Raw genomic sequence first — 25,301 nt, 5'->3', positions numbered from 1 at the left:
GTCCCTGTGAAGGCCGCTCCTGGTGGGGGTGGCGAGCCCTTCCCGGGGTAGGGGCTGCCTCCTGTGTCCTCTCCCCCAGCTTGCTGGGATTAGAGTCTGGCTGGTGGGCCGACAGCCCTGGGGCCATTTTATTAAGGCAGAAGGGAAGGGATGTAGGACAGTCGTGATGGGAAAAGCAGCTCGCTCTCTCCCACAGGGCTCTGTGTCGGGGTCCTGGTCATCGGACCCCCCCCACCCTCTCAGGGCAGCGCCCCTCTCATCGGCCAGGAGAGGCCCTTTTGCTGCAAAACGAGGCCAGCAGCCACGTGGCCAGTCCTGTGAGAGAAGGCCCAGCCGTCACAGCTGGTAGGAAAGCCCTGAGCCAGCCTTGGAGGAGGCTCCTGGCTGCTAGAGGGGCACACAGGGGCCACCTGCTGCCCCCAGCAAAGCCTGTCTAGTTGTTTTGTCTCCCTGCACCCCACGTAGCCAAGGGATAGTGGCAGCCCTGTCCCCTTTCACAGATGAGGAGACAGGCTCAGAGAAGGGAGGGCACCCCAGGGCCACACTCTAGCCAGCAGCCCAGCTAGGAGTGAGCCAGCGCTGTGCTCCTCTGCTGTGTTCCTCCCACTGGACCCCAGGGCCGCGCTGGCCTCTGCCCACATCCCCATGGGCCAGCCAGCTGGAGCAGGGTCCCCTCGGGGTCCCCAGGGCCACCCCCTCCCCAACCAGCAAGGCTGAGACGTGCAGGGCCCAGCAGCCATGAGCACCGGGGCCACTCGGCACAGGAAAGCCTTTAATGGTGAGCGCGGAGACCAGGAGTGCCGCTGACAACTCACGGTTGGGCGCGTGGGCTCTCGGAGCTTCTCCAGGGGCTGGGGCTGGTGGGGTCGCCAGGCCCACGTGGTGTTGACGGGCACAGGGAGCTCTGTGCCGGCCCCTCCATCTGAGCGGTCTTGACTTCGGGGCCAGACCTCTGAGAAACAGCACCGGAGAGTGGTGTGAAACACACTTGTGTCACCTGCTCTCAGGCAATGCAGGGGGCAGGCTGCGTGTGCAGGGCCGCTGGCTGCCCGCGCTGCGGTGCTGAAGCTGGTGCTCTCGCCAGCGGAGACAGGCGGCTCTAACCTCCCAGCAGCCCATGTCGGAGCCAACTGCCCCCAGGCAAGTGCACACGTAAAGCCCAGGGCTGGGATTCCTGGGAATCTTGGGATTCCGAGGCTGCCCCGGGTCACCGTACCCACACTCAAGGCCACGCTCTGGCAACGCGCAGTCCCGGATCACCTGTCCTGCAGGCCGGCCTAGGGCAGGGCACACACCACCCGCTGCTCATCCCGCAGAACCCTGCCAGGTGAGGCCGTCAGCATCCCCCATCTCAACGGAGGATACATTGAGGCTGGGGACGGCCACCCCGCTTAGTGTCCACACGACCCCCTCCATGTGACAGCTGGTGGGGACGGGGAGTTGGAGCAAGGACACCTTTGCTGCTTGGCATTCCCCAAGGGGCTGTCCCCGTAGGAGCCCAGGCCACCCTTCCTTCTTGCCTCAGCCGCCACCAGCCCCAGTCCTATCCCCAGCTCTAGTCTAACCCCCTCCTTCCCACTGGGCTTCTCACCCCCACCCCTGAGCCTGGAGTACCTTCCCCTACTATGGTGGCAGGGGGTGGGGGAGTCTGGCTCCCCCTGGAGAGCCTGACCAGGGCTGTGGTATCCAGGAAACCTCCTTGGTCCCCCCAGGAGGTGACTGCCTCCTGCTGTCCCATTAGACCTCTCCCAGGCCCTCCCCGCTCTGGGTCGAGGCATATTGACCGGGCTCCTGCACTGTCCCACAGAGCAACCGGGTGGCAGGTGATGAGCCTCCAGCCCGGGGAGTGCGCCCACCTGAGGCAGCCTGGTCTGGGCCTCGAGCTCCCCCTGCAGCTGTGCCACAGCCGTCCACAGGGACAGGATGTCCTTCTGGTGCTGCAGAAGCAGCTTCCTCTCCTTGTGCGAGAACCGGTGAGCGTTCTGCAGGCACCGGATTTCTCTCTGAACCAGCCAGAGGAGAAGTCAGCAAAACCCCAGCCGCGCAGAGACCCACAGGATTAGACTGATGAGCGGGGAAGGGGGAGTCTGGGGGGCATCCCGGCTCCAGAGGGGCCTTCCCTGAGCCCCTCCAGGTGCGTTCCTCATCCTGCTCAGCATGTTGGCCACCCTTGGGTTTGGCAAACAGGAGGCTTGGCAGGAGGCAGGAGGAAAGGTAGGGTGTTGTTCCCTGGGCCCCCCAACATCGGTCGGGACAGGCTGGCTGCACTTCTGCCCTCCTCCACATAGCCCTCCCTCTCTCCAGGTTCTGGGCGCTGCCCCTGCCCCCTGGACTTGTCCCTTCATTACACTGTCCACAGGTGGAGGGACACCGTTCGGCAGAGCCACCTTGCCCAGAGCACGTGCTTGGTCTCTGCGCACCCTCCCCAGGTGGTGGCAGCTTTTATAGGTTAGAAGAGCTATGTTCCTTCTCAAGGTTCCCAAGAGCTGGGCCCCTTGCTCAAGCCCCAGTGGTCAGGGGCTCAGACTGCCTGGTTTACTGCATTGCCATGTCCTAACTCGAGCCCCTTCTAAGCTGCCTTCACAGCTCACGGTCATGGTGTCTGTGCCCTGCATTTATCTGTCTAGGTCTCCTCCCGTTGGCCCCTCTGCCTGGATTCTGGCCCTTACAGGCTATCTGGGGGGAGGGTTTCTGTCAACCTAGCATCACCCCTCACTGCCCCTCTGCAGGTCCCCGAGCAAGGCAAGCCCCCTACACTGAGCCTCAGTTTCTCCATCTGCATAAGGGGGGCTAACACTGGTCCCACCACAGAGTGGCCCCGGGACACTGGGCTCGGAGCAGCTAGTGAGCCCCTCTGCAGTCGTGCACAATCCCCCCTGGGTGGTGCCGGCCGTGCTAAGGCCCCTGTAGCCCCCGCAGCAGACACAGCTGTCATTCTCCCATTGGCGAGGCTGCAGGAGGCCACAGGAGGCAGGACGGAGGCCACGCTGCCCCCTCTGGGGCCTGGATGTTCCCCTCACACCACAGGGTCCAGAGCTCCCCGGAGGGTACTGATGGCGGGGAACTATCCCGGGTGGTGCAGAGTGCTCACGAGCCAGCCCGGAGGGTGGCAGGACCGAGTTGGTGCCGGCTGCCCACCCACCCCTGGGGGCTGAGCTGGCCCTTACCTGCTCCTGCTCAAGGCTGCTGAGGGCCTGCTTCTGCCTCTCTGCCAAGACTGCCAGCACCGCGGCGCTCCCCTCGCGGCCCAGACACCTGAGGGAGGACCCAGGACCTGCTGCCCACCTTGAGCTCCCCACCTCACATCCAGCAAGCAGATGTGGAAAACTGCAGACACGGCCAGCCCTGGCCAGCCAGGTGGACCCGGGATGGCCCCTGCCCATGGCTCTGACAGGCTGGGGGAACCCAGGACACCTGGGGGCCCAGCCCAGGCTGTCACTCTTCCCACCTATGCTTCATGACCACTTTCAGGCTTAACGGATGCAGGGAGGGCAATGCCTTGCACTCTGGAGCTCCAGCCGCTTAGAAGGTCCTTTGGGGAGGGGCACGTCATGGACCCACAGCCTGGGAAGCCCTTCACTGGGGTGTACTTTTCGGAAGCCAGAGAGGTAACATGCGTCGGTATCGGTGCGTCCGTCCTCACGGACGGCGGCATTGGGGCGTCCGTCGTCACGGACATGGCCTGGCCAGCGGACAGCGGATTCAGAGCATCCGTCCTCACGGACACGGTACCGGGGCGTCCGTCCTCATGGACACGGCCCACCCGCAGGCATCTACTCTGCGGGCGTCTCCCTGCCAGCTCGGGGTGCGGTGAGGGCGCACGGCGGGAGGCGGCTCGAGGGCCGGCCGCCGGCTGCAGGGGTGTGCGGAGCCGGGCGCGCCCCTGCGGGCGGCTACGTAGGGGGGGCGCAGTTTCTCCGGACGGGCCGCGTGTCCGAACGCCGTCAGCAGCCGCGAGCGCCGCTCGACTAGACGGCAGGACCGGCCGCGGCTCCCGGGGAAGGCGGCACCGCACGCGGGTTCGGGCGTTTGTTCCCGGTGCCTCACCGGCTTCACTAACCTCCCGCGAACACCCTCACGACTGGGACTGGCGCAGTCTGCACCCCAGCCGCGCGGTCCGCCCCCGACTCGGGGGCGGGGCCCGGCGTCGGGGGGCGGGCCCGAGCGGGTGGGGGAGGGACTGCGCATGCGCTCACCCTCGCTGCTGCTCCAACCAGGCCAGCTCAGCGCGCATCCTTTCCTCCAGCGCTTTCTCGCGCAGGCGCAGCAGCGCGGTCTGGTGCTGCGCTCTCAGCTCCTCCTCCCGCAGGCTCAGCTCGAGCATCTGGAGCGTGAAGTGGCCGGGGCCTCCCGCGACGTTGGCTTTCCAGGGCCCCGCCAGGCTCCACTGTGGTGGGGCAGACCGAGCAGGCCACTCCGGGACCAGCCTCGCCGGGTGGGAGCGTTGCCCCGCCCAGGGGAGGGCACCGCCTCCAAGAAGCCCTCCCGGACTGCCGCCTCACTCCTCCCAACTCCCACCAACCCCCAACCTCCCGCGCCCTATCGTGCCTCCTTTCCTGAAGCGGAGTAACCCCTTCCCGACTGTGAGCGCCCAAGGGCAGGGCGGGGTCCTCATCGTCTTGGGCTCATCCCCAGCCCTGATCCAGGCTGAGCACTCTTTGTGCCCAAGAGGGTCAGGGAAAGACTGGGCCACCTGCCCTGAAATGTGCTGCCTGAAAGTGGGGACCAGCCCTGCCTGAAGCACTTTGTCGAAATGCCTGCTCTCACCTACCGCCGCAGGCACGAGGACGGGGCCTGGGTGGATGTCATTTGGGAGGGTGGGTGCTGCTGGTTGCCGGGGGCTGCCTCCCCCAGCCCAGAATCTGCAGAGGAGACACCCTGGGTGCAGGCTCTAGGTGAGGTGGGCCTCAGCGCCTAATGGCTCCAGGCAGTCAGCGGGAGGATCTGAGTCTACAAGCTGCTGCCAGGGGCCCCTGGGGGGCTTACTGAAGCATCTGCCCTCGGCTGGGATCGTGATCCCAGGTCGTGATCCCAGCATCCTGGGGTCCAGCCCCACATGGGGCTCCTTGCTCAGCAAGGAGCCTGTTTCTCCCTCCCCCTCTGCTCCTCTCCCCCCTGCCCCACCCCACCCCCGCTTGCGCATGCTCTCTCCCACTTTCTCTTTCAGAAAAAAAAAAAAAAAAAGCTGCTGCCAGTACCTCCCCTGAACCGCCCCCCCAGCACGCGGCTTCCTGTACCTTGTGGGTGGGGCTGACCCGAGGGTCGGGCCTGGCCAGGGGCCGCTGGGAGGGAGCTTGGTCTGCTCTCACTTCCTGTCTGGGCTCTGAGGACCGAAAACACAGGGTGTTTGGGTCATGCAGGGGTTCCAGGGCCCTTTTCTCCAGGAGGGCCTCTCAAGTAGGATGTCTGGGGTAGTTTAGTACCCCCCCACACACACACAGCTTCACACCAGGAGAATTTAACCATCTCTTTGTCCCAATGTGAGGCAGTGTGTGAACCCACTGATGTACAAAAGACCGGCCCCAAGGTAGAGGAGCCTCAGGGAGGACTTAGTCCTGCAGCTTCACTTCCACAGAGGGAGACACTGGGCCCCAAGACAGAGTGACCCATCTGAGATCCAGCACCAAGCAGGTGGGGTGACAGAGCCCAAATCTGAGCCTGAGCGGCTCTTGGCCCCGAGCACTGCTCGCTGTCCCTCGGTGCTGGCTGGGATGCAGAAAGGACTCTATAGTTTTAAAATGTTCGTTTGAGGACTTGTGTTTCCCACCAAGAGCGCAAAAGGGATTGGATTGTGATCTATTGTCCCACTAAATATACTTTAAAATGCAATAAAATAAAAAAGTGACATAAGTATATGCACGTACACATACGTACATGTTCACACACACATACGAAAGAACAATTTTCCAGACACTGGACATCAGGCAATAAAGCACGAGTGATCCCTGAGAGACAGAAAACGGGTGAGACCCCTGACTGTCACAGCTTACTGCCTTGAGAATGTTTCTAGGCTGCAGTGTATGGAGGGGAAACTGAGGCAGAGCCTTGCAGACCTCACGAGGAGAGGAGATGGAGCTGGAAATCTGGAGAGACCCAGGCAGCTAAAACTCATGAAAGAAGGACCAGAGAGGAGAGAGCCACACAGGGAGAACCTGGAGATTTGGAGTGTTTCCCACGAGCTTTCGGTGGGAACCATATGAGGAAGTTACCCATGCTGGGGAGAGAAGCTCGGGAAGGAGCAGAAGGCCTAGATCGCACATGTCTTCACTGGCCAGACTGGAGAACCTCATGATCCAGGGGTCTTAGGGCAGAGTTCTCGGAAGGTTCTGCCTTGGTCGCAGACTGAGCCCTGCCTCACAGCCTCCTGGCAATTATCATGGCAACACCTGGAAGGATCCGACAGCGTCCAAGAGACTGCATTCCTGAACAAAGCTCACAACCGTGTGTGGCAGCGCACACTGTAGCTCCCAACAGGGTAAAATGCAAAGTGTCCAGCAGGCACGTGAAGAAGCAAGAAAGCACGGCCCATAACGAGAGTGCTCCATCAGCTGAGACCGAGCTAGATGGTGGAATGAGCCAGAGAAGGACTTTAGAAGCATTTATAACTGCATTCCCTATGTTTAAAGAGTCAAGTAGAATCAGGAATGATATAAAAAAGTGTCCAGATGGAACTTTTAGAGACAAAGCCCAAATGCATGAGAAGAAAAAGACGCTGAGTGAGATTAGTGACAGATTGGATGCCGCAGAGGAAAGGAGGGATGAACTTGAAGGCACAGCAGTCGGAACTCTCCGGAAGGAAGCACAGAAGAAAAAAAAAGAAAAAAGCAAGCACATAGAAAGAACCGAAGGTGGCGAAACACCTAGGTGAGTGGAGGCGAGGTGAGGACACGGGAGTGAGTGTGACCGGACACTCCGAAACAAAATGAGTACAGCACGCCTGCAGGTACAAGTTCACAACACGCCCCAAGCACAAGAGACAGAGAAGCTTCACCCGAACCCGTCATAGCCCGTAATGAAGAGAAAGCGGGAGAGGCAGCCGGAGGTGAAAGGCGCCTCCTGCGTAGGAGAAGAGCCTGACCCCAGCTTTCTCGTTGCCGACAGGGCAACTGGAGGACCGGGCAGCGTGTCAGCCGGGAGGAAAAACATCCACCCGGACGTCTACGTTCGGCAAAGATGAAAGGAGTTTGTCCTTAGGCTTTACGAAAGCAAAGGGACTGTGTCACCGGCACAGTCCATGCGAACGGACGTCCAGGCAGAGTGAAGCCAGACAGAATCCCGTCTACACCAGCCAGAGCCAGCATGGGAAATGGGCGTGTGCAGACACCTTCGGAGGGGACAGAGTGTTTCCAACAGTAAAGGAGACTCGTGGAGGTCCTGAACTGTCTAAGGCAGGTGTCGCCCGGGAAAGGGAAGGGGAAGCCCCGGAAGAGCCCTCCGACGGGCGGAGGGGAAGCATGTCTGAAACTGGCCCCTCTGCCTGCCCCGGGCTCGGGGTCAGGCACCTGCTGCGTGCATGTCTCGAGGACTCTCACCTGCAGAAGCAGACTTTTCCTCCTGACTCTGCTGTCCTTCCTGCGGACCCTGGGAGGGTGTGGCAGCGTCTCTGCCCCTGGCTGGTTGTGATCTGTGGGGGGAAAGCGCTGCAGACGGCGCCAGCCGCCTGCGCCCGTCCCACCCAGCCGGCCCGACCTCTGCTACGTCGGGAGGCTGTGGCCAGCTCCATCCGGGGCCCCACCTGGGGCTGGCGGTCTCGGTGCTCGGAGAGGTTGTGGGCTCCAGGACTTGACACAGCCGTGGCCGCGCCTGCTCCGAAGCAGAAGCCAAAGCCGAGTCTGGTCTGACCTGGGCGGAGTGTTTCCCCATCAGATGCTGCAAGAGTAGGAAGGCAGAGTGTGTCGTGGAGGCCCCGACCTCAGAGGCTCCTTCCTGCCTCCACGTGGGGCTGACACGCACCCCCCTTCCCTCCAGACAGGGCTGGACGTGGCAGGCTGGGGGAAGGCAGCAGGTGCCGAGCAGACACAGGGTAAGGCCAGAGCTGGGGCTCAGATAGCCGGGGAGCCACAGCCCTGTGCCCCAGCTGCAGCCAGGGGAAGGAGAGAGCTGGCACCCGGGGGTGCGTGTGTATGGTACCCGCACACATAGGCACATGCGTGTACGTGTTTGCACACATTCCCCCGGGCTCGGGTACCCTCTTGGGAACGCCTCCCCAACTGTACTGTGAGTACATCCCAATAGTCCCCAACCAAAGCCACAGAGAAGGTTGGTCACATCCAAGGAGATCCCGGATGTCACTCCCATGGCGCGGGGTGGGGGGGGGCATCTGTACCACCTGGACCAGCGAGCACAGGGGGCTGGGCAGAGGTGGTTTGGAGATGTGGGGCCCCTGGCCCTCCCGCAGACCTGACAGGGCTGTGTGTCCTGCACACATCATCAGCTCACGAGGCCCTCAGCAGAGGGCCCAAGACTCGGGTGGGTGCCAACACGCCCGGGACAGTGGCTCAGGCAGTCATCAGTGCCCTCAGCCAGGAGCCCCTGGGTTAGTAGTGGGCCGAAACATCCTGTTTCTGCTTTAAACTGAGCGTCTGTGTGTGGCCCACGGAGCTGGCCTCTGGCAGGCAGCCATGCTGTCCTCTTCCAGGCATTGTGGGCCTGCGGTTCAGGTGACACTGTGGCTACACCCTCCCCTGCTTGCCCTTCCTCAAAGGCAGGTGGCCCGCACGCAGCCACAGAGCCAAATCCATCTGGGGGGGCCCCGGGCTCGGGGCGGGGGCAAGCGGGGTGGCACTGCCCCCTGGCAGGGAGTGGGGCATGCCCATGGAGACCCCTCGAGCCCTCGGGCCAACTGACCTCCAGCTGGTGCTTGAAGAGCAGCTGGTCCAGGGCCTTCTGCGTCTCCCAGACCTCCAGCTCCGCCTGCTGCCGCAGAAGCGCCAGCCCCTGCTCCGGCTTCTCCTGGTTCAGCTGCAGGGAAGGCCTGAGGCTCGATTCCTGGGGGGGGGCCCCACAGTGCTGCCCCCATGGCTGCCCCAAAGCCCTGAGACCCAAAGGGCAGGTTGTGCCACACTTCCCTGAGGGACGCCCCCAGAAGCCCCCCACTCCGCCTCTCTGCTCAGCCTCAGGGGGGCGAGGGTAACTCCCAGCCCCACCCAGGCGGGACTACCGGGGACACAGCTGTCATCAGCCTGACAGGGTGGGGGCAGGACACACCTGCAGGGACTTGAGAGAGCTCGGGGACTTCCAGGGAATGTTGGCAAGGTGCCCGGAGCGCCGACCTGCGGGAGCCACAGAGAAGGGGCAGCTGAGCGGCCTCAGCCCTCGGCCCGCAGGAGGGCAGGCGCCCGACTCCCAGCACGGCCCCGGGGACTGCCCCTGCAGCCTGGGGCAGGGGGAGGCGGCTGGCTGCTGAGACGACTCCGCCTCTGCTTGGGGCTCCTGCTGCCTGAACCTCAGCCACACTCTCCCGGGACGCATGCCCGAGTCTGCAGAGAGCGGGAGCCACGCACACAGACCTTGGCTCATCCCGCCTGCCCTGGGGAACCTGGGACACATTGCCAGCACTTCAGCGCCTCGGCGGGAACACGCTGGCCTCCCCAGCAGCGAGATGACCGAGCATGTGTGGGGTGGAGGGCAGCCGCTGCTGCTGTAATCGGGGTCTCAGCTGGTCGGTCCCCAGGCGTCCCCGAGATGTCTGGGCTTGCTCTGGAGAATGAGCACGGGAACCTCCACCTCCCCGCCCAGGGCAGGCGGTCCCTGAGGGCAGTGGGGGGCTCCGGCTCTGGCTCTGCACACGTTGGTGTTCCTGGCTCCTGGGTGGCCGACTCTAGGGCGACTCCATGGTCAGAGGGGTGGCCACTGCTCCCTCCTCGGCCCACCTTCTGTCTTCTGGGCCTGTGCCTGGTGGGAGCGGGCAGAGGAGGGCGTGTGGGGTCCCTCCCAGGGCTTAGGCTCTCCCGGTGCCTCTTGGATGACCATTGCCATCACTGGCCAGGGTACAGAGAGAAAGTCGTCCCCCAGACTGTTCTCCTGCTCCAGAGAGAGCAGAGTGGCCCAGCTTTCCATGGATGCAGTGGCTGTGGACTGCAGCGAAACCAGCCCCAGGGCATTTGCACAGCATCGAGAAAACTCGGAAGCACGAAGCAGGGGAGAAGCAGGGGCTCAGGCCATCTAATGTGTGCTGAGCGTGGGGTCCCCCTTCCCTCCCTGCTGGCCTCCACGGGGAATGGAGACCTGCTGGGGAGAACGGCTTGAGGTCTCTTCTGAGCTCAAGTTCCCTCAAGAAGGAAATATCCTCTCTTGCTTTTGTTTTGTGGCCACTGGGAGAAGCTGGAGGCAGAGAAGGTGCTCGGGACCCCCAGGCCCGACCATCCTGCAGGCACCCAGCAGGCTCGCAGTTCCAGGGAGGGCCACATTGCGTCAGCACCCCCTGGTCACCAGGCAGACACGGGCTCCGTGGCCCTGAGCTCTGAGCCGTGACCCGGGAGAAAGCGGGTTGTCCCCACAGCAGGTGTGTCACGACAAGCGTGTCCCCAGTTGTGAGGCTCGGCTCGGGGAATCAGGCCCGAAGCCGGAAGGGAGCTGACAGGACACCATGCCCTGGGAGGGAGCACCACTGGCCCGGGAGCTGACGTCTCCCAGTCTCCGGCCCAGGCCACCGGCCACCACATGTGCCATTTACACTTAAGTGGAAAGGAACTAAAACCCAACATGCCATGCTTCGGCCACACTGGCCCCGTATCCCGGCTAGACAGCCAATGTGGCCGATGGCTACCATACTGGATCTCTCAGAACCGAGAACACTCTCCTCCTTCCAGAGGTTTCCACCAGATAACGTGGTCTCAGGCCATCAAGTGTAACGGCCCACAAGCTACGACTGGGGGCGCAGTAGGACCTGGCGCAGCCCAAGTGTTGTCTGGGAGGCTTCCTGGAGGAGGTGCCCCGCAAGCCCGGCACATGCGCTCTGGTGTGCTCGTGTGCTCACTGCTTGGTCTCCGGCTACCTGAGATCCGGCTCTCAGCCGCTCCAGATGCAGGCAGCTCAGATTTCAAATGAGTCTTGGGGGCAGCCTGTAGCCTCAGGGTAAAGAGATCCTGCGGGAGAATTTCAGTCTGTGCACAGAGAAACAGGCCTGCACCACGGTCAGTGTAAGGAGCGACATGGGAGGGAGCGAGAAGTTGGGGTGAGCCTCCACCTGTCTTCCCTCCTGCTCCCTGCCTCCTGGAGAGGCAGCCTGGAGGTGGGACCAGGGAGAGGAGCAGGCTTTTCTGGACAGCCTGGGTTCCGCTGGTGGAAGCTGCCAGGGCCCCTGGCTGACAGCTCCTCCCAGACCAGACTCAGAGGCTCCAGGAGGGCTGTTCACAGACGTGTCCCGGAGCAGGGACAGCTCTGCCTGTCTCCTTTCTCTGGAAGGCACGGCAGGTGTGGGTGGGAGACCTGGGGACCCCGAGGCCCCATGGCAGGTGGCCCCGGGCCCTCTAACTCAGCCTGGCCCCTCGCCTAGTGGAGGGGCGCCTGCGGAGAGGGGCTGCTCTGAAGGAAGGCCTGTCCTTGCCCGGGAGTCCAGGCGAGCCCCTGACCGCTGCCCCCGAAAGAGTCCGTGGGGAAGCTCACACCTTGGTGGTGGGAGTCCTTGCAGCCGGTGCCGGATGGTTTTCCCACTGGGATGCGAAGAGGGTCCCCTTCTCTGCTCTCACGCCCCTCCCCATGGCTCCAGGCAGGGCTGCCTGCCCCCCGCCGATGCTGACCCCCCACTCAGGCAGACACCGCACAGGGAGCGCGAGTCGGGGGGTACCCTCAGAAGGGCCGGGGGGACGGGGCGCTGCCAACCGGTGGCAGTGGAAGTTCAGAGCCCCGCAGCGGCCGTCCTCAGGGTCACGGGCTTTCTGCCTCGACTCTGAGCTACTCGTCACCCCATTTGACAGTCGAGAGAAAGGGCCACCTGTGCCCCCCCAGCTTTCAGGAACACACAGCTGCGCCAGGTTCCTGGCAGCCAGGGCCCAGGTGTGGAGGTGCGGTCAGGCCCGGGGGCCGTCCCCACTGTCCCCTGAAGCCACCGAAGCCAGAGCCTCCTGGGTCCTCACCCCAACCTCGGTGCAGGGACTGTAGAGCTCGTTCCTGCCGGGGGCTCTCAGGGGGTCTCTGGGGACCGCGGCCCCCACCGTGGATGCCCCTCCCAAGAGGAAGAAGCCACTCCTGCTGCTTGGCCCTGCGGGCATGGTGGACGGGGCTGGGGGTGAAGGAGTGGGCTGCCCCCCGGAGGGAACGCCAGAGCCTGACCCCCTTGCAGGATCTTGGCCAGGAGGCAGTCAGCCCCAGGTCACTAGGAATCACCCTTGACCCTCACAACAGCCAGCCACCCTCCCGCTTAGCCAACCTTCCAGACGGGCAGCAAGGGTGGGCGGTGTGCTGACACCTGCGTCCAAACCCTAATGCCGGCTCCTCCCTGGGTGTCCCTGGACCCCTCACTGCCCCTCTCTGGGCCACACTTTCTAGGACTGGAAACAGGATGGAAATCTCTGCGGGGAAGCCGGTCACTCATCCTTGTCACTTATTGCTCAGAACCTGCCATGCTGTGTGCCCTCACTTGAGCGTCTCCTGACGCACGTCCCCACTAAAAGCAGGTGCCTCCAGGGCAGGGCCAGATCTCAGGCTGGTGTCGGGCACAGCAGGTGCTCAGTGGCACAAGTTGGAAGAGCAGAGGGAGGAACAAACAAGTGAATTAGTGGGCTGCGAAGGCTACTGGGGCCTCAGGAGATGGGGAGATGAAGGGCCGGGCGTGAGGTTCCCCAGCGCCAACTCCATGGGCTGGGAGTCTCCCGGGCAGGGGTGGTGGGAGAGACTGACCACGAGATGGGAATGGCACGGACCCCTCCTCCCCCAACAGGCTGCTTTCTACATGCATCCCCAGCTGCTGTGCCAGGAGCACCCCCCAGCCCACCCAGGCCACTCAGCGCTCCAGGCAGGGCACCGCCCCACGCACCCTGCACCCCGGCTCTGCACCAGCCCCATGGTCCCCAGCCAGTCTCCTCATCTGAAACCCAGGACAACACCCTTCAGAAGCAAAAGGAAAGGCAGAGAAACCTGGGCCCGCGGATGCTCAGAGGCGGCGGCCCGGGAGCGGGGCCCTTAGTGGACCCTCGACGAAGCAGGTGTTGGTCACGACAGAAGCGTGGCAAGAGCACACGGCACGCAGCTGGGTCCCGAAAGCCTCCAGAAAACTTTAATACTGATGCGTGGACGCTCTCCACGTAGAAAAGGATCTCTCTAACCCATAGGAACGCACCAGAGCATCAGGCAGTGGAGGGGGTCCCCAGCGGACCTCCCCGGCCACCCGACCAGCCAGCCCAGGGCCTGTCCGCGGGCTCGCCCTTACCGCAGCCTCGCACGGTCCAGGGCGTGAGCAAGCCTGCCCCTCTGGCCGCCGGCACGTCCTCCAGCCGCAGGGAGCCGCAGGTGGGGTCCAGCACTGCTGGCACCCCAAGGGAGCTGGGAGCACACAGACATGCACGTGAGCAGAGTCGGGAGGGAACACCCACACGGTACGAGGCAGCTGGGGGGCTGGGGGGCAGTGACCCGGGTTCCCTCGGCCTAAACAAAGCAGCTCTCAGACCCACGGTGTCCAGAGCTGAAGCCTAAGGGGAATGGGCCTGTGACCAGAGGACTGGGAGGGCATCAGTGAGCAGGTGACACCCTTAAATGCTGATGCCAGCAGTGTCCCCCAGCTGGGGGGGGGCGTCATCTGTGAGCAGCAGCAGGGGGCACAGCAGGGGGCACTGGGACCCTGGGAAGCCCGGCTTCCACTGTCACTGCTAGGCACTGTGCTGGACCGGAGTGCCCTCTGCCTGGAAGCCCGGGCCTGCTCTGGGTCTGCTTCCATGCCACGCCCTTTGTGGGGAGACAGCCACTTGGGGGATGAGGGGCACAGGGCACGTTCTTTGTCTCTGTCATCCCTTCTACCATCTGCAGGGGCATTGTCCTCCAGGCCCAGAGAAGAGCAGGGCAGACACACCAGCCCTAACCCTCATCACTCCCTGCTCATGGCCCGAAATGCTGCCGCATCCCACAGAGGGAGCCTGAGCCAGCCAGGTGTCCGAGGACACAGGGGTCACACCGGGCCAGCTGGACTCGGAGACCGGCCCCTGCGCAGGCCACCCTAACCCCCTACCCTGAGGCTGGCCAGCACATGTCACTAACAGGATTAGGAGGGAGGTGTGAGAGGGGCTTTTCCTGAGACAGCGGTAGGCCAGGAGAACCGCCGTGTCCCGAAATGACTGTGGGAACAGGGTGCCGGCATCTGCAGTGCACACAGCCCTGCCTCATGTCATGTTTCTCCCCCAGGCACACAGCGACTCGAGACCGCTGGAGACCGGTGGGGGTGGCGGGCATGGCCCTCCTCCCATGGCCCCCGCCCCTGCAGCCCATGGCCTTGCAGGGGAGACGGCTGGGAAGAGGGTCCTGGCAAGAGGGAGCAGCCCAGGGGAGGCGATGGGAAGAGCAGGGGGCTGAATCCAGGAAGACCCCAGGATGGGGCTGCTGCAGGAGCGTGTGACCATGAGGGGACAGGAGGGCATAGGAGGGGACAGGAGGGGACAAGAGGGGACACGTCCCTGCAGGGCTACCCAACGGCTCTCCTTGAAGGGGATGCCCATGAGGCCATCGGCTGATCAGCTAGGGTCAGCAAACATGCCCCATAAAGGGAAACACAGCAAACACGTGGGCTTTGCTGGCCACATAGTCCCTGCCTCTGGGGACATGACCCAGCCCCGATGCGTGTTGATGAGCCTGGCGCTGACCATGGCTGGCTGCCCATAGGGCTTTACCCACAGACAGCCAGGGGCCCGCGGGCCTCATTGACCTCGGGCCTAGACTTTTCAGGACTGGGGTTCTCAGACGATCCTTTGCAGGACTCGTGCACCAGGTTCAGGAGGGCCAGGGGGTGGGGGCAGGGTGGGCCAGGGACTCTGCATGTCTGACGAGCTCTCAGGGCCCAGTCTGAGTCCAGACTCGGGAATGGGCGCAGTGGGAGAACCGTGGGCGCTGGGGTCCAGCCTCCCATGAGCTGTGGGATCCCGGCCATGTCACTGGGTCTCTCTGGGCCTCAGTGTTGCTGTCTATAAAATGGGAATGAGAACACATCTCACAGGGGTCTGACAGCACAGTCCCAAGGTGCAGGAAGGCCTGTGGGGGGCCTCACACAGCTGGGGTGTGCCCTCCCCCACACTTCCTTCCAGAGACGCTGGGGTGGATGGGCCCTTGGAGAGCGGGGGCCGGCATCCTCACCGTGCTGTGCTGCGGACAGGCTGGGTGCCCAGCCAGACAGCCCCATGGTCCCAGCAGGGAAGGGACAGTGTGGGGCATGGCCCTACCCCAACTCAGAAGCTGGCCTGAGAGGCAGCAGGATGGACCAGGCCCTGGGTCTGGAGAAGTTGGGGGCACCAGCCTGGGGCAGCAGAGGGAGGGCCACAAGCTGAACAAGGAGACTTTGACCTTCATCCTCAGACCCAGGCAGTGAGGGAGGCGACCAGAGGCCACAGAGCTGTGAGCAGCAAAGGGCAAGGGACAGGACAGGCAGCTTTTCTGGACACGCTGAGGGCCCCTCAAGTCCCTGTGCCCTGACCCCTGCCCAGGAAGGCTGCTCGACCATCCAGGGCACGACCCTGCACAGCCTGGTCGGGGCCGGGGGGACGGGGTGGGGGATGGGGAGGATGCAGCGCCTGGGTGTGCGGGACCCTAGGTGGGAACCCGTGGCGGTGTGAGCTGCTGGGCCCTCTGCCCGCCATGCAGCAGAGGGACATGCAGATGTGGGGGGTCGGCCCGGAGCTCAGGCCCCAGGGCAGCCTCTGGGGATTCTCCCCTCCCTGACCTCTCCACTGGGGCTGGGGTGCTGGTGGCGGAGAGCCTGACGCCCAGCCCAATGCTGCCCCCTGCTGGCGGAAAGTGTTCTGTTCCACCAAGGGATCCCCAAAGGCCTCAGGCTGTGCTGGGGAGGAAAGCCACAGGAAGGTGCAGGGCTCCTGGGTGGGTGGTCCTGAGCACTTAAGACATGGGACACGGGGCCCAGGAAGGTGCGGCCAGCAGTGTCTGGCTGGGGTCGGGAGCCCACTGCCCACAACCCAGCCAGAGTGGAGTCCCTGAGCCACCGTGTGGCAGCGCCAGACAGAGCCAGCGGGGCCGGACCTTTGGTGTGGGGGCTTCTCATGGTCGGGTCAGGAGCTGGGTCCCTCCCCCAGCAGGCCGGCTGCACCCAGACCCCTGTGCACCCCCGTGCACCCGCTGTGCCCTGCCAGCGGCTCGTGGTGTGGGGGCGTGTGGGGGACACGTAGGCTCACCTCCCGATGAAGGGACCAAGTGTCTGGAAGGAAGCCGTATTTCTTGCCAGCCTTTTATCCAGCTCCAAACGCCCGTCCTCAATGAAACCTTTGGGGAGATGGACACCATCAACTGGCAGACAGGAAGGAACCGCTGGGGGGGCGGTGGGGATGGAGGGAGGGGCACCCCCACCCCCAGCACAGGAGGAGCCTGGAGGGCTGTGTCCACTTTCTCGCCCCTCTTCGGAGGCAGGGCAGGGAGGTGGCAGGCACATAAGCCTCGGGGCCTGGTCTCACCCCTCCTCCCGCCAGGGCCAAGGTGTTGACATAGTCTGTAGCTGATGGAAAGCTCAGCGCATGTCCGGGCTCTGCCAGGACTGTCCCCAGCGGCCCCCCAGGTGGCCCGGACATCTGCTATGGTATCGTCATCATTATCCCCCTTTTAGGGAGAGGAAGCTGAGGGGCAGGGAGAAAGTGGGGTCCCCTTGGCCTTTGGTGGGGCTGGGGGCCGCTCGTGGCCCGGGCAGCAGCTCTACCTTGGGACTCCCTGTAGTGGTGGCCTCTCGGGCTCACGCTCTGCCGCCTCTCCCAGTCGGGGCTCCACGGCAGCGGCCTGTGGTCCAGGAAGCAGGTGGGAGAGACCAGCGTCCCGGCCGGCTCGTCAGCCCAGTCCCAGGGGCCCCCTTCACTCTCGTCGGGCACCAGGGCCCCCGAGCAGACGGGGGCGGCAGGCACAGTGCCGGGGTCTGACACCGGGTCCCCGAGAGCACCTGGTGTCTCCGGCCTGTGCAGCTTGGCTGTGAGGATGTCGATTCGCTGCTTTAGGACATTGGCCATGGTCTCCAGTGCCTGCAGCCGGGCCTGCTTATAGCGGAAGTGCAGGGGCCCCGGGGTGCCCAGGCGCTCGCTCTCCTCAGGGTCCAGGTAGATGCACACGCCTGGGCGCGGGGGGCGGGTGGTCAGGTCCTGGAGCTTCAGGGGGCCCGGGGAGGAGCGGGAGGATATCAGCATGGGGGCACCTTCCCAGCCGTCCCGGGGGCCGCCCATCTCTAGAGTCTCAGAGCGGTTCAAGGCTCTGTTCAAACACAGGCAGAAGCTGCAGGGAGAGAGGGTGCAGGGGGTCAGGCTGCGGCGCGTTGGAAGCACAGGCCTGCAGGGGTGAGCCTGGCACAGCTTCTGGGAAGGAGCGCGTCTGATGACAGCGACTGTCTGCGGCTGGAGGTGTGGCTACGGGGTCTCTAGACAAGAGCCGGCCGCACAGGGCCTGAGAAAGATCAAGTTCTGGGGTTTCACACTGAAAGCCTGGGCGACAAGAAATAGATTAAGCAAAGTGTCTCGGATGCACAGCGTGTGCGCGTGGACAATCGGCAGCCAAGACCGCAGCGCCTGGGAGGGGGGCGTTATCACAAGCCCCATATCTCATAAGGTCAATGCCCAGATGTATGAGGAACACCTACAACTCAACAATAACAAAAACATCACTTTTCCATAAAAAGGAAGGAATCCCGACACCAGCCACACCGCGGATGAACGAGGAGGACGTGGTCCCCAGCGAGGTCTACGGTGCACAGAGGGACCGACCCCAAAGGATCCGCTCCCAGGAGAGCCCAGAGGAGTCAAGACCACAGATGCAGGGAGGGGGCGTGGGGCGCCGGGGGCTGGGAACAGGTTTTCACGGGACAGAGTCCTGTGTTGGCAGACGACCACGTCCTGGGGACGGACGGTGGGGACAGTGCCCAGCAGTGTGAGTGCGCCAACGCCCCCAGACTATGCACGTAAAAGCGGTGAAGACAGTAAATCCACGTTACGTGTATTTCCCTACAATTTTTCTAAAATGTGGAGGGAAAAAAGAACACAAGGAGGAAGACGAAGGATCCACAGCCTTGCCTGTCGGGGAGGACCCCGGGGGGCATCAGGTCAGAGCGGCCAGGAGCCCCCCCTGCTGGCCTGTCTACAGAGGAAGGGGCTGCCTGTGGGTGCGGGTCGCTCTGGCCAGGGGCAGGAGCCTGTAAGCGCTCACTGAGCTGCACTGACCAGACATCAAGTTTAAACCGGTAAAAACCACGCAGCCTCCTGGGCTGCTCTGTGGACCTGGGCCCTGCAGGGGTGGCCTGAGCAACATGGGGGACGGGCTCCTGACCCCTCCAGAGGCTGCCCAGGGAAGGGCCTTCGGAGCAGCTGCCCAGGCTCCGTTAGTAAACACAATAGTCGGGGCGCCTGGGGCTCCTTCGTTTGGGCGTCTGCCTTCGGCTCAGATCATGATCCCGGGGTCCTGGGATCGAGTCTTGTGTCGGTCTCCCTGCTCAGCGGGGAGCCTGCTCCCCCACCCCCGCCCCTCTCCCCTGCTCTTGCTCTCTCTCTCTCAAATAAATACAGTCTTAAAAAAAAAAGTACGCATAGTGAAAACAAAGCAAAAACGGAAGGGAAAAAACAGAAAAGGAGGCTGGCGGAACACAGAAGAAGCGGGACCCCCCCATGCTGGGGAGGCGGGTGCAGAATGGCACAGCCAGTGAGGAAAGCCCCCGGCCGGCTCCCCAGGAGTGGAACACACACTTCCCCCAGAGAGGCGCCCGCGATGTCATTCCCAGGTCCGCAGCGTGACACAAAACGGGCAGCCCAACAACTCATCCGCTGCCACCAAAGGGGGAGGCAGCCCAACCGCCCCCCAGCCGGCCGACGGCCACGCCGTGTGCGGCAGGTCGCGCCGGGTAATCTTATTTGGCCGTAGAGAAGGAACGAAGGCCCACGGCACGCTACAGCAGGTGAACCCAGAAGACATGTTCCAAGGAAGAAGCCAGACCCCAACAACCAGGTGCTGTGGGTTGGGTGGGTGCTGAAACGTTCTGTGAGCAGGGAGAGGGCGTGGTCCCCCGACACGGCGGCGGCGGGGGGATGGCTCGATGCCCCTGCCTCGTGCTCCGTGAATGGGCCGTGAGGTCTGGGGTCCCCCATGATCACCGGCTCTGCGCAGAGGGTGCCCCACCCAGCCACGGCAGCTCATCTACCCACCTGCCCGGGGCCTCCTGGTCCCCCAGCACCATGCCAGAGGTCACCTTGCTCCATTCCAGCACAGGCGACCCCAGGCTCCCGGGAGCTTCCAGGCCCTAGAGCAGAAGGGAGCATAGTCAGAGCCCCGGCCAGGCCAGAAGACCCCGAGGCCCTGTGTCTCAGCCCCACAACGAGCCCTGACCTCTGGAGGGGCTCAGGCTGGACCCCATGGGGCTCCCCCTCCAGGGCAGAGGCAGAAGCAGTGGGTCCCTCCCCTACATGGCCTGGGGAGGCAGCCTCTGGATCTGCTGGGAGCTCGGAGGCCGAGCTGGCCAGCCCCGCACCCTCACCACCCCCAGCACCTACCCTGGACTGTGCACAGTGCGGGAAGAAGGTCACGATGCCGGGGGTTGTCTGGGAGACCATAGGGACGGCCTTGCCGAGGACGGCCTCCCGCTGCTTCCTGTACACGTCCTGTAGCCGCTGGTTCCTCAGCTCCAGGGCGCGCACGGCCGAGGCCTTCTCCTCCAAGGCCTGCCGCCGCCGGGCCTGAGTCTTCTGGCGCATGAACTCCCGCAGCGTCTCAGCACTATAGGGGTGGCCCAGGGCCCCCCGGGGCTTCGGGCAGGGCGGCGGCACCCGCCCCTCCTTCTCCCTCTCAGGTGCACCCCTGGCAGGCCTCAGCCAGCTGTGCTCCGTCTCCGAGGGTGGCAGGTGCGAGCCTCTGGCCTTGCACAGGGTGCTGGCGCCTTGCGGGAAGGAGGCGCTCCAGGACCGTGGGCCACAAGGGCTCCACGGTGTTCGGACAGGGGTCTCCCAGTCTGCATAAGTGGCCCAGGTCCGCTGGGACCTGGAGGCCTGCCCGGCTGAGGCGCTTCCAGGCTGTTGGGGCAAGGAGGTCAGGCTCTCAGGGGGGCCCCCGGGCCTCTGGAAGGAGGGGTTCCATCCTTGGTGTGTTCCAGTCCGCTGGGTCCTGGAGGCCTGCTGGGCCAAGGCACTCCAGGGCCGGTGAGGCAAGGAGGTCAGCCTCTCAGGGGGGCTCCCGGGCCCCTGGAAAGAGGGGTTCCACCCTTGGGCCGCTCCAGTTGGCTGGGGATAGGACTCCCGTCCAGCCAGGGTGCTCCAGTGATGTCCAGTGGGGAAGCTGCCGGCACGGTCTGGGGAGGAGTGCCTCCCTTTCTTCCCTGCTTGAGGACTCTTCGAGAAGGAGCCCCGCACATCTGGGGTGCTCCAGGGGCCCCACTGCCTCCTCCCTGCCGGGTCCTGCAGCCACAGGTTTGACCGTCCTAGCTCTAGCCCTCTGCTGGGGTGGCGATGCCGGGCCAGCTCCAGCCCAGCCTGGATCTGCTGGCGGAGGTCTCTAAGGATAGTCAAAGCATTTTGGATGGTCACAGGCTGATCGCAGGAAGCCAGGTGGGGTGTGTTGGCAGACAGTGGCGGGTCATGGCGGACAGAGGCTGGGCTGGGCATCCGGGGGCAGACAGGGGAGCTCTCGGCCGCTCCGACTTTCCTGCTATCTCCTGCAAAGAGAGGTGGTCACAGGTGCCCGGAGCTGTGGGGCCCCAGAAGGAGCAGAGCGAGCTCCCCACCCAGGCACTCTCCGCCCTGCTCCCAGGGAGCTCGCCCCTAGGCCCTCACACACATCGTGGGCTCAGGTGCTACGTGTGTGTGACTTGAGGCTCTGCCCAGCACCAGGCACAGAGACACCCACTCTAGACTTGGCGAAAACAGCATGAGTGGGGGTTGATGTGTTTGCTAGAGGAACCACTGACGCTCTCATCCTGCACTCCCTGTGGCAGGAAACTCTAGACGGCTGGGGCCTGCCTCCTGGGAGCCTTTCCTTGGCTTTTAAACATAAGGATTTTTCCAAGTCCTGATGGTGGGTTGGCAGGCGCTCGACAGGCCGCTGGGGAAAGGCTGCTGCAGCACCCAAGGCCACCTCCTCCCTGTTCCGAGCCCACCCTCCCCAGACGTCCCAGCAGAGCAGGGAGGGGCCCAGGCGGAGAGGTACCAGCTACCTAAGTCCACGGTGGGGGACTGGTCTCTGGAGGGAGCCTTGTTCTGGAGCCTGGGGAGGGCAGGAGCGGGCCCGAGGAGGGCCCTTGCCAGGGCTGGTCCTTTCCTCCAGGCGTGCACACCAACCAACTCAGCATCTTAAACAGAGAAAACGTACACACAGCGGAGTGGCTGGGCCCTTTCGAAGGCGGCCCACACGAGGAGGTCTTCGGCCCCAGGCAGCCCCTGGAGACAGGTCACACGCTTTCAGAGGAGCTGGGGTGAGCCTCAGCCACTAGCCAGCAAGAGGCCCGGCCGAGTCCCAGGGTGACTCTGGATGGTGACCTGACTTCTTTGACACTCGGTCAGTGGGATAATAAAACCCACTCCCCACGGCTTTGCCTGTAAAGCCAAGTAAAACCAAGGCCATGGGCCCAGGTGCCCTGCACATCCTGGGTCAACACCGGCCCATCCCAGCAAGGGCCAGAGTCGGGAGGCGGCGCGAGTGCAAGTCTGTTCTACGGCTGACCTCGGCCCTGATCGGACCACACACGGTCTTTGCTGTGAGGCTCCACCTACAAGCGTGTCCCGGCCATGGGATGAGGGGTCCCAGGGAGCAGGGACACAGACGCCCACCGCCTCTGAAGCATGAATGAGCTTTCCGCAGCAAATGCTGTCACATAAGAAGCATCATTTATGAAAGCCCTACTTCATAATCCCACATTACACAGCACTGCCAGCATCAGCCCCCCCACCACTACGGACCAGGCTGCTGGCAGAGGCCAGAGCAGCGGCCAAGCCTTAGCTACCCCCCCGATGTGCACACACGTGTTCACACTCACACAGAGACATGCACACACACACAGACAGGCACACATGCACAGATGTGCACACACGTGTTTACACTCACACACAGACATGCACGCATGTGTTCACACTCACGGAGACACACACGCAGAGACATGCACATGTGCGTGTGCACAGACATGCACACACACATGCAGACATGCACATGTGTGTTCACACTCCCACAGAGACATGCACATGCACACAGACACGCACATGTGTGTGCACAGAAAGCACACACTCACACACATAGGCACACATACACACAGACACAGACACACACGCATACACCCAGACATACACACGTGCACACAGTCACACAGACACGCACACACACACACACACACAAACACAGACATGCACATGCAGACACATGCATCCATGCACACATATACATACCGACTCGCAGACACACAGATGGAGACACATGTGTTCGCACGCACAGACACATGCTCACATACATGCACACACACACGCACACTGCATCTCCCCCTGAGCCAGCCCTGGGCAGGAAGCTGGACTTCCCAGGCCAAGACCTGTCCTGCCTCCCACGAAGCAGGGCATATTTGCCAAGGAAGGGTGCCTTATAGCCCAGGCCATGCAGAGACTGACCCCCCGGGGCAGGCAACCAACAGGATCCCTCCCCCATCACCTAGACCCAGAGATAATCACAGGCCTGGAGCAGCAGGTCCCAAAAAGGGGCAGGGGCCACATCAAGCCATGCCCTTCATAGGCCACACCTGGAGAAAGGACCTCGGCCATGCCCCGAAGTCCAGGCCTCCACGGCAAGACCCTAGGCTACACCACCTTGCAGTCTTGCCCTTTGTAAAGCCACGTCCCTCCAGGACCTGTCCCCAAGGCCACACCCCTCCAGGGAGGGCCCCTGAGGCCACATGCTCCCACACAGACCCCTGGGACACCCGCAGGTGAGAGCAAGGTCCGACTCCAGCTCTGCCCGGGACAGGCTATGGGCCTTGGGGTGAGTGACTTCACTTGGTTTCCCCGTCTGCAGGACCACAAGCAGGAAAGTGGTCACTCTCACCGCAGGGTCTGGCCAGGGAGGGCGAGCCGGGGTTTTGGAAGCGACCAGTGGGGTGGGGCTCCCCAGCAAGGCTCCTGCGCCCTGGCCCCCGGCACTACTGAGCCATGCAAAATCACCACCACGGCTCCATCCGTGGGGACACCACGCAGGGACCCCTGCCCCGGGCAAGGGGGCTGCCCGATGACCAGGCCCCTCCCAGGTCCCTCCATCCCTGGCTGCTCACTCCCCATTAGCCCACCAGAAGGGTCTAGGTCGATAAATGGGTCCTGATGGGCACATTTTTTCTTCTGCCAAGCAGTTTAATGGCAATTAATTTTTTTACAAGAGGATTTTTAATCTGCGGAAATGGATGAAGTCCCCAGGTGCCCTGTCAGAGTTCCAGGGCCGACCTAATCTATGATAAAAAATGCAAAGTGAGGGGCTATAATCTGAAATTAAATATTGGGCTTCATTTTCCTTCGGCCCAGATGGATGAATATTTTATAAGTATTGCGATTTAATTTTTTGTTAACTACAGCAAATTCCTAATTCATCCAATTCCCAAGTCCTCTGGCTCCGACCTTTGACCCCAAGCTCATCTCTCCTTAGCCCAGCTGTGACTTGGTCACTGACAGCAACTAATGGTCCAGTCCGTCAGGGTGACACGTGGTTATGATGATAGATGCAGCTATGGCACGCCCTCTGACCCCATGTCAGGCAGAAAGCAGGTCATTTGTCAAGCAGACCGTTAAAATAAAGCAAACCACAAAGCTGAGGGGCAGGAGGAGACAACGATGCAGAAAACTGTGATATCTTGTGCCTTTTCAGTGGGCCTTCCAGAACCTTCTAGAACCTTCTGCATGGCTCCCAGCATCCCTCCCTGTCAGGTTCGAGGGGGGGGTTGCCCTCCTCTCCTGTCGCCTCCTGCCCTGCTGAATAAATGTGTTTGTCCCAGTGGAAGGCGGCCGCCTGCCTCCCTCGAGGGCCCCAGAAGCCAGCATGGAGGAGGTAGGAAGTCACGCGTCCCGCCGGAGCCAGCACTGTCCCCAGCAGAGGTGCGGGTCTGAGGGCGCGCAACAGAGAGACGGGCGCAGGGCACGGGCAGAGCGCTCACCGCCTGGCTCTCTCGGGTGAGGGGCACAGGCCTGGAGCTGGCTCGCCCGCGTGGGCCTCTGGGAGCCTCAGTGTCCCCATCGACAGAATGGGAGCCCACCTGTGTTGGAGGAGGGCTGTGAGGGTCACCAAGCTGCTGTCCGGGGAGGGTGGCCACTCTGCACTGACCGCCCAGAGGGACACTGCCTTTCTCATTCCCCACACACCACACAGGGCCCTCCTGGGGACTGCCTGGTCCAGTCCGAGGGCACGGCCCCAAGCCTACCCAGGCTGGACTGCTGGGTCCCTGCCAGACACCGCCACCCCACCACCCCAGCCCAGCCCCAGGGGAGAGATGCCTGAAGGAGAAATTCCTTTGGGACCTCAAGCCTGTCACCATCCCCGCGTCTTCCTGTGACTCTCCTGGGACGTGGTCGGCCAACGCGCACCCCTGCTTCAAGTCCCCCAGAGGGCCCAGAGACCATGGACATGCCAGGCCTTTCCTGCCACCAAGGGCTCAGGTGAAAGCAGGTGTTCTGGGCTTGCTGCCCGGAGTCAAACCCAGACCCGGCGGAGAGGGAAAGCACTCCCTCCACCAGGGCGTCCGCTGCTGAAGGCCGCGGCACGGCGGCTCCGGGGATGCTGTGGACGCAGAGCAGACACCTTGTCCCCTGGACACCTCGCAGCTGCCCACTCACACAGACGCGTGCGGGCTATCCGTGTGTGTGAAGCACGGGGGGTGAGCGGCTCTGTGTGCCTGGAGACCTCCTCAGTCTGGGTCCGTTGCAAGGACAGCCCACTGCTCCCTTTCACTCCATCTCCAGGGGTGGCCCTTGCGTGGTGGGACCCCTGGCACTGCGGTAACAGCCAGGGTCTGCGGTTCCCCGAGATGCGGACACCAGGACTGCCCCTCCCCCATGCCCTGAAGAACACCTCCGTTCCCGCCAAGCCCGGCCCCTGCCGATCCCACAGCAGCCCGGGCCTCTGCTGGCGGCCAGCTGTCTTGGCACCAGAAAGCATGTACCAGAAAGCCGTGTGCCCACCTGGTGAGTGGG

At 63.3% G+C, this 25,301-nt stretch overlaps 1 protein-coding gene across 1 annotated transcript in view; it reads right to left on the bottom strand.

Annotated features, from left to right (window-relative positions):
• CCDC187 (coiled-coil domain containing 187) overlaps nucleotides 1-25,301 on the bottom strand; it is a 34,719-nt gene that overhangs the window by 6,372 nt on the left and 3,046 nt on the right. Inside the window, 15 exon segments of the mRNA XM_032866211.1 lie at nucleotides 816-952; nucleotides 1,857-2,003; nucleotides 3,168-3,255; nucleotides 4,197-4,387; nucleotides 5,238-5,323; nucleotides 7,533-7,624; nucleotides 7,736-7,869; nucleotides 8,848-8,961; nucleotides 9,208-9,272; nucleotides 13,370-13,482; nucleotides 16,326-16,437; nucleotides 16,841-17,400; nucleotides 19,314-19,408; nucleotides 19,659-20,812; nucleotides 21,311-21,445. Of these exon segments, the coding sequence (XP_032722102.1) occupies nucleotides 816-952; nucleotides 1,857-2,003; nucleotides 3,168-3,255; nucleotides 4,197-4,387; nucleotides 5,238-5,323; nucleotides 7,533-7,624; nucleotides 7,736-7,869; nucleotides 8,848-8,961; nucleotides 9,208-9,272; nucleotides 13,370-13,482; nucleotides 16,326-16,437; nucleotides 16,841-17,400; nucleotides 19,314-19,408; nucleotides 19,659-20,812; nucleotides 21,311-21,445 (3,223 nt within the window).

Source organism: Lontra canadensis, unplaced genomic scaffold, assembly GCF_010015895.1.
Source record: "Lontra canadensis isolate GAN:19392208 unplaced genomic scaffold, GSC_riverotter_1.0 scaffold30, whole genome shotgun sequence".
In the NCBI taxonomy this organism is placed as follows: Eukaryota; Metazoa; Chordata; class Mammalia; order Carnivora; family Mustelidae; genus Lontra; species Lontra canadensis.
The sequence above is the reverse complement of the archived record's forward strand: the minus strand, read 5'-3'. Positions and strand labels throughout refer to the sequence as shown.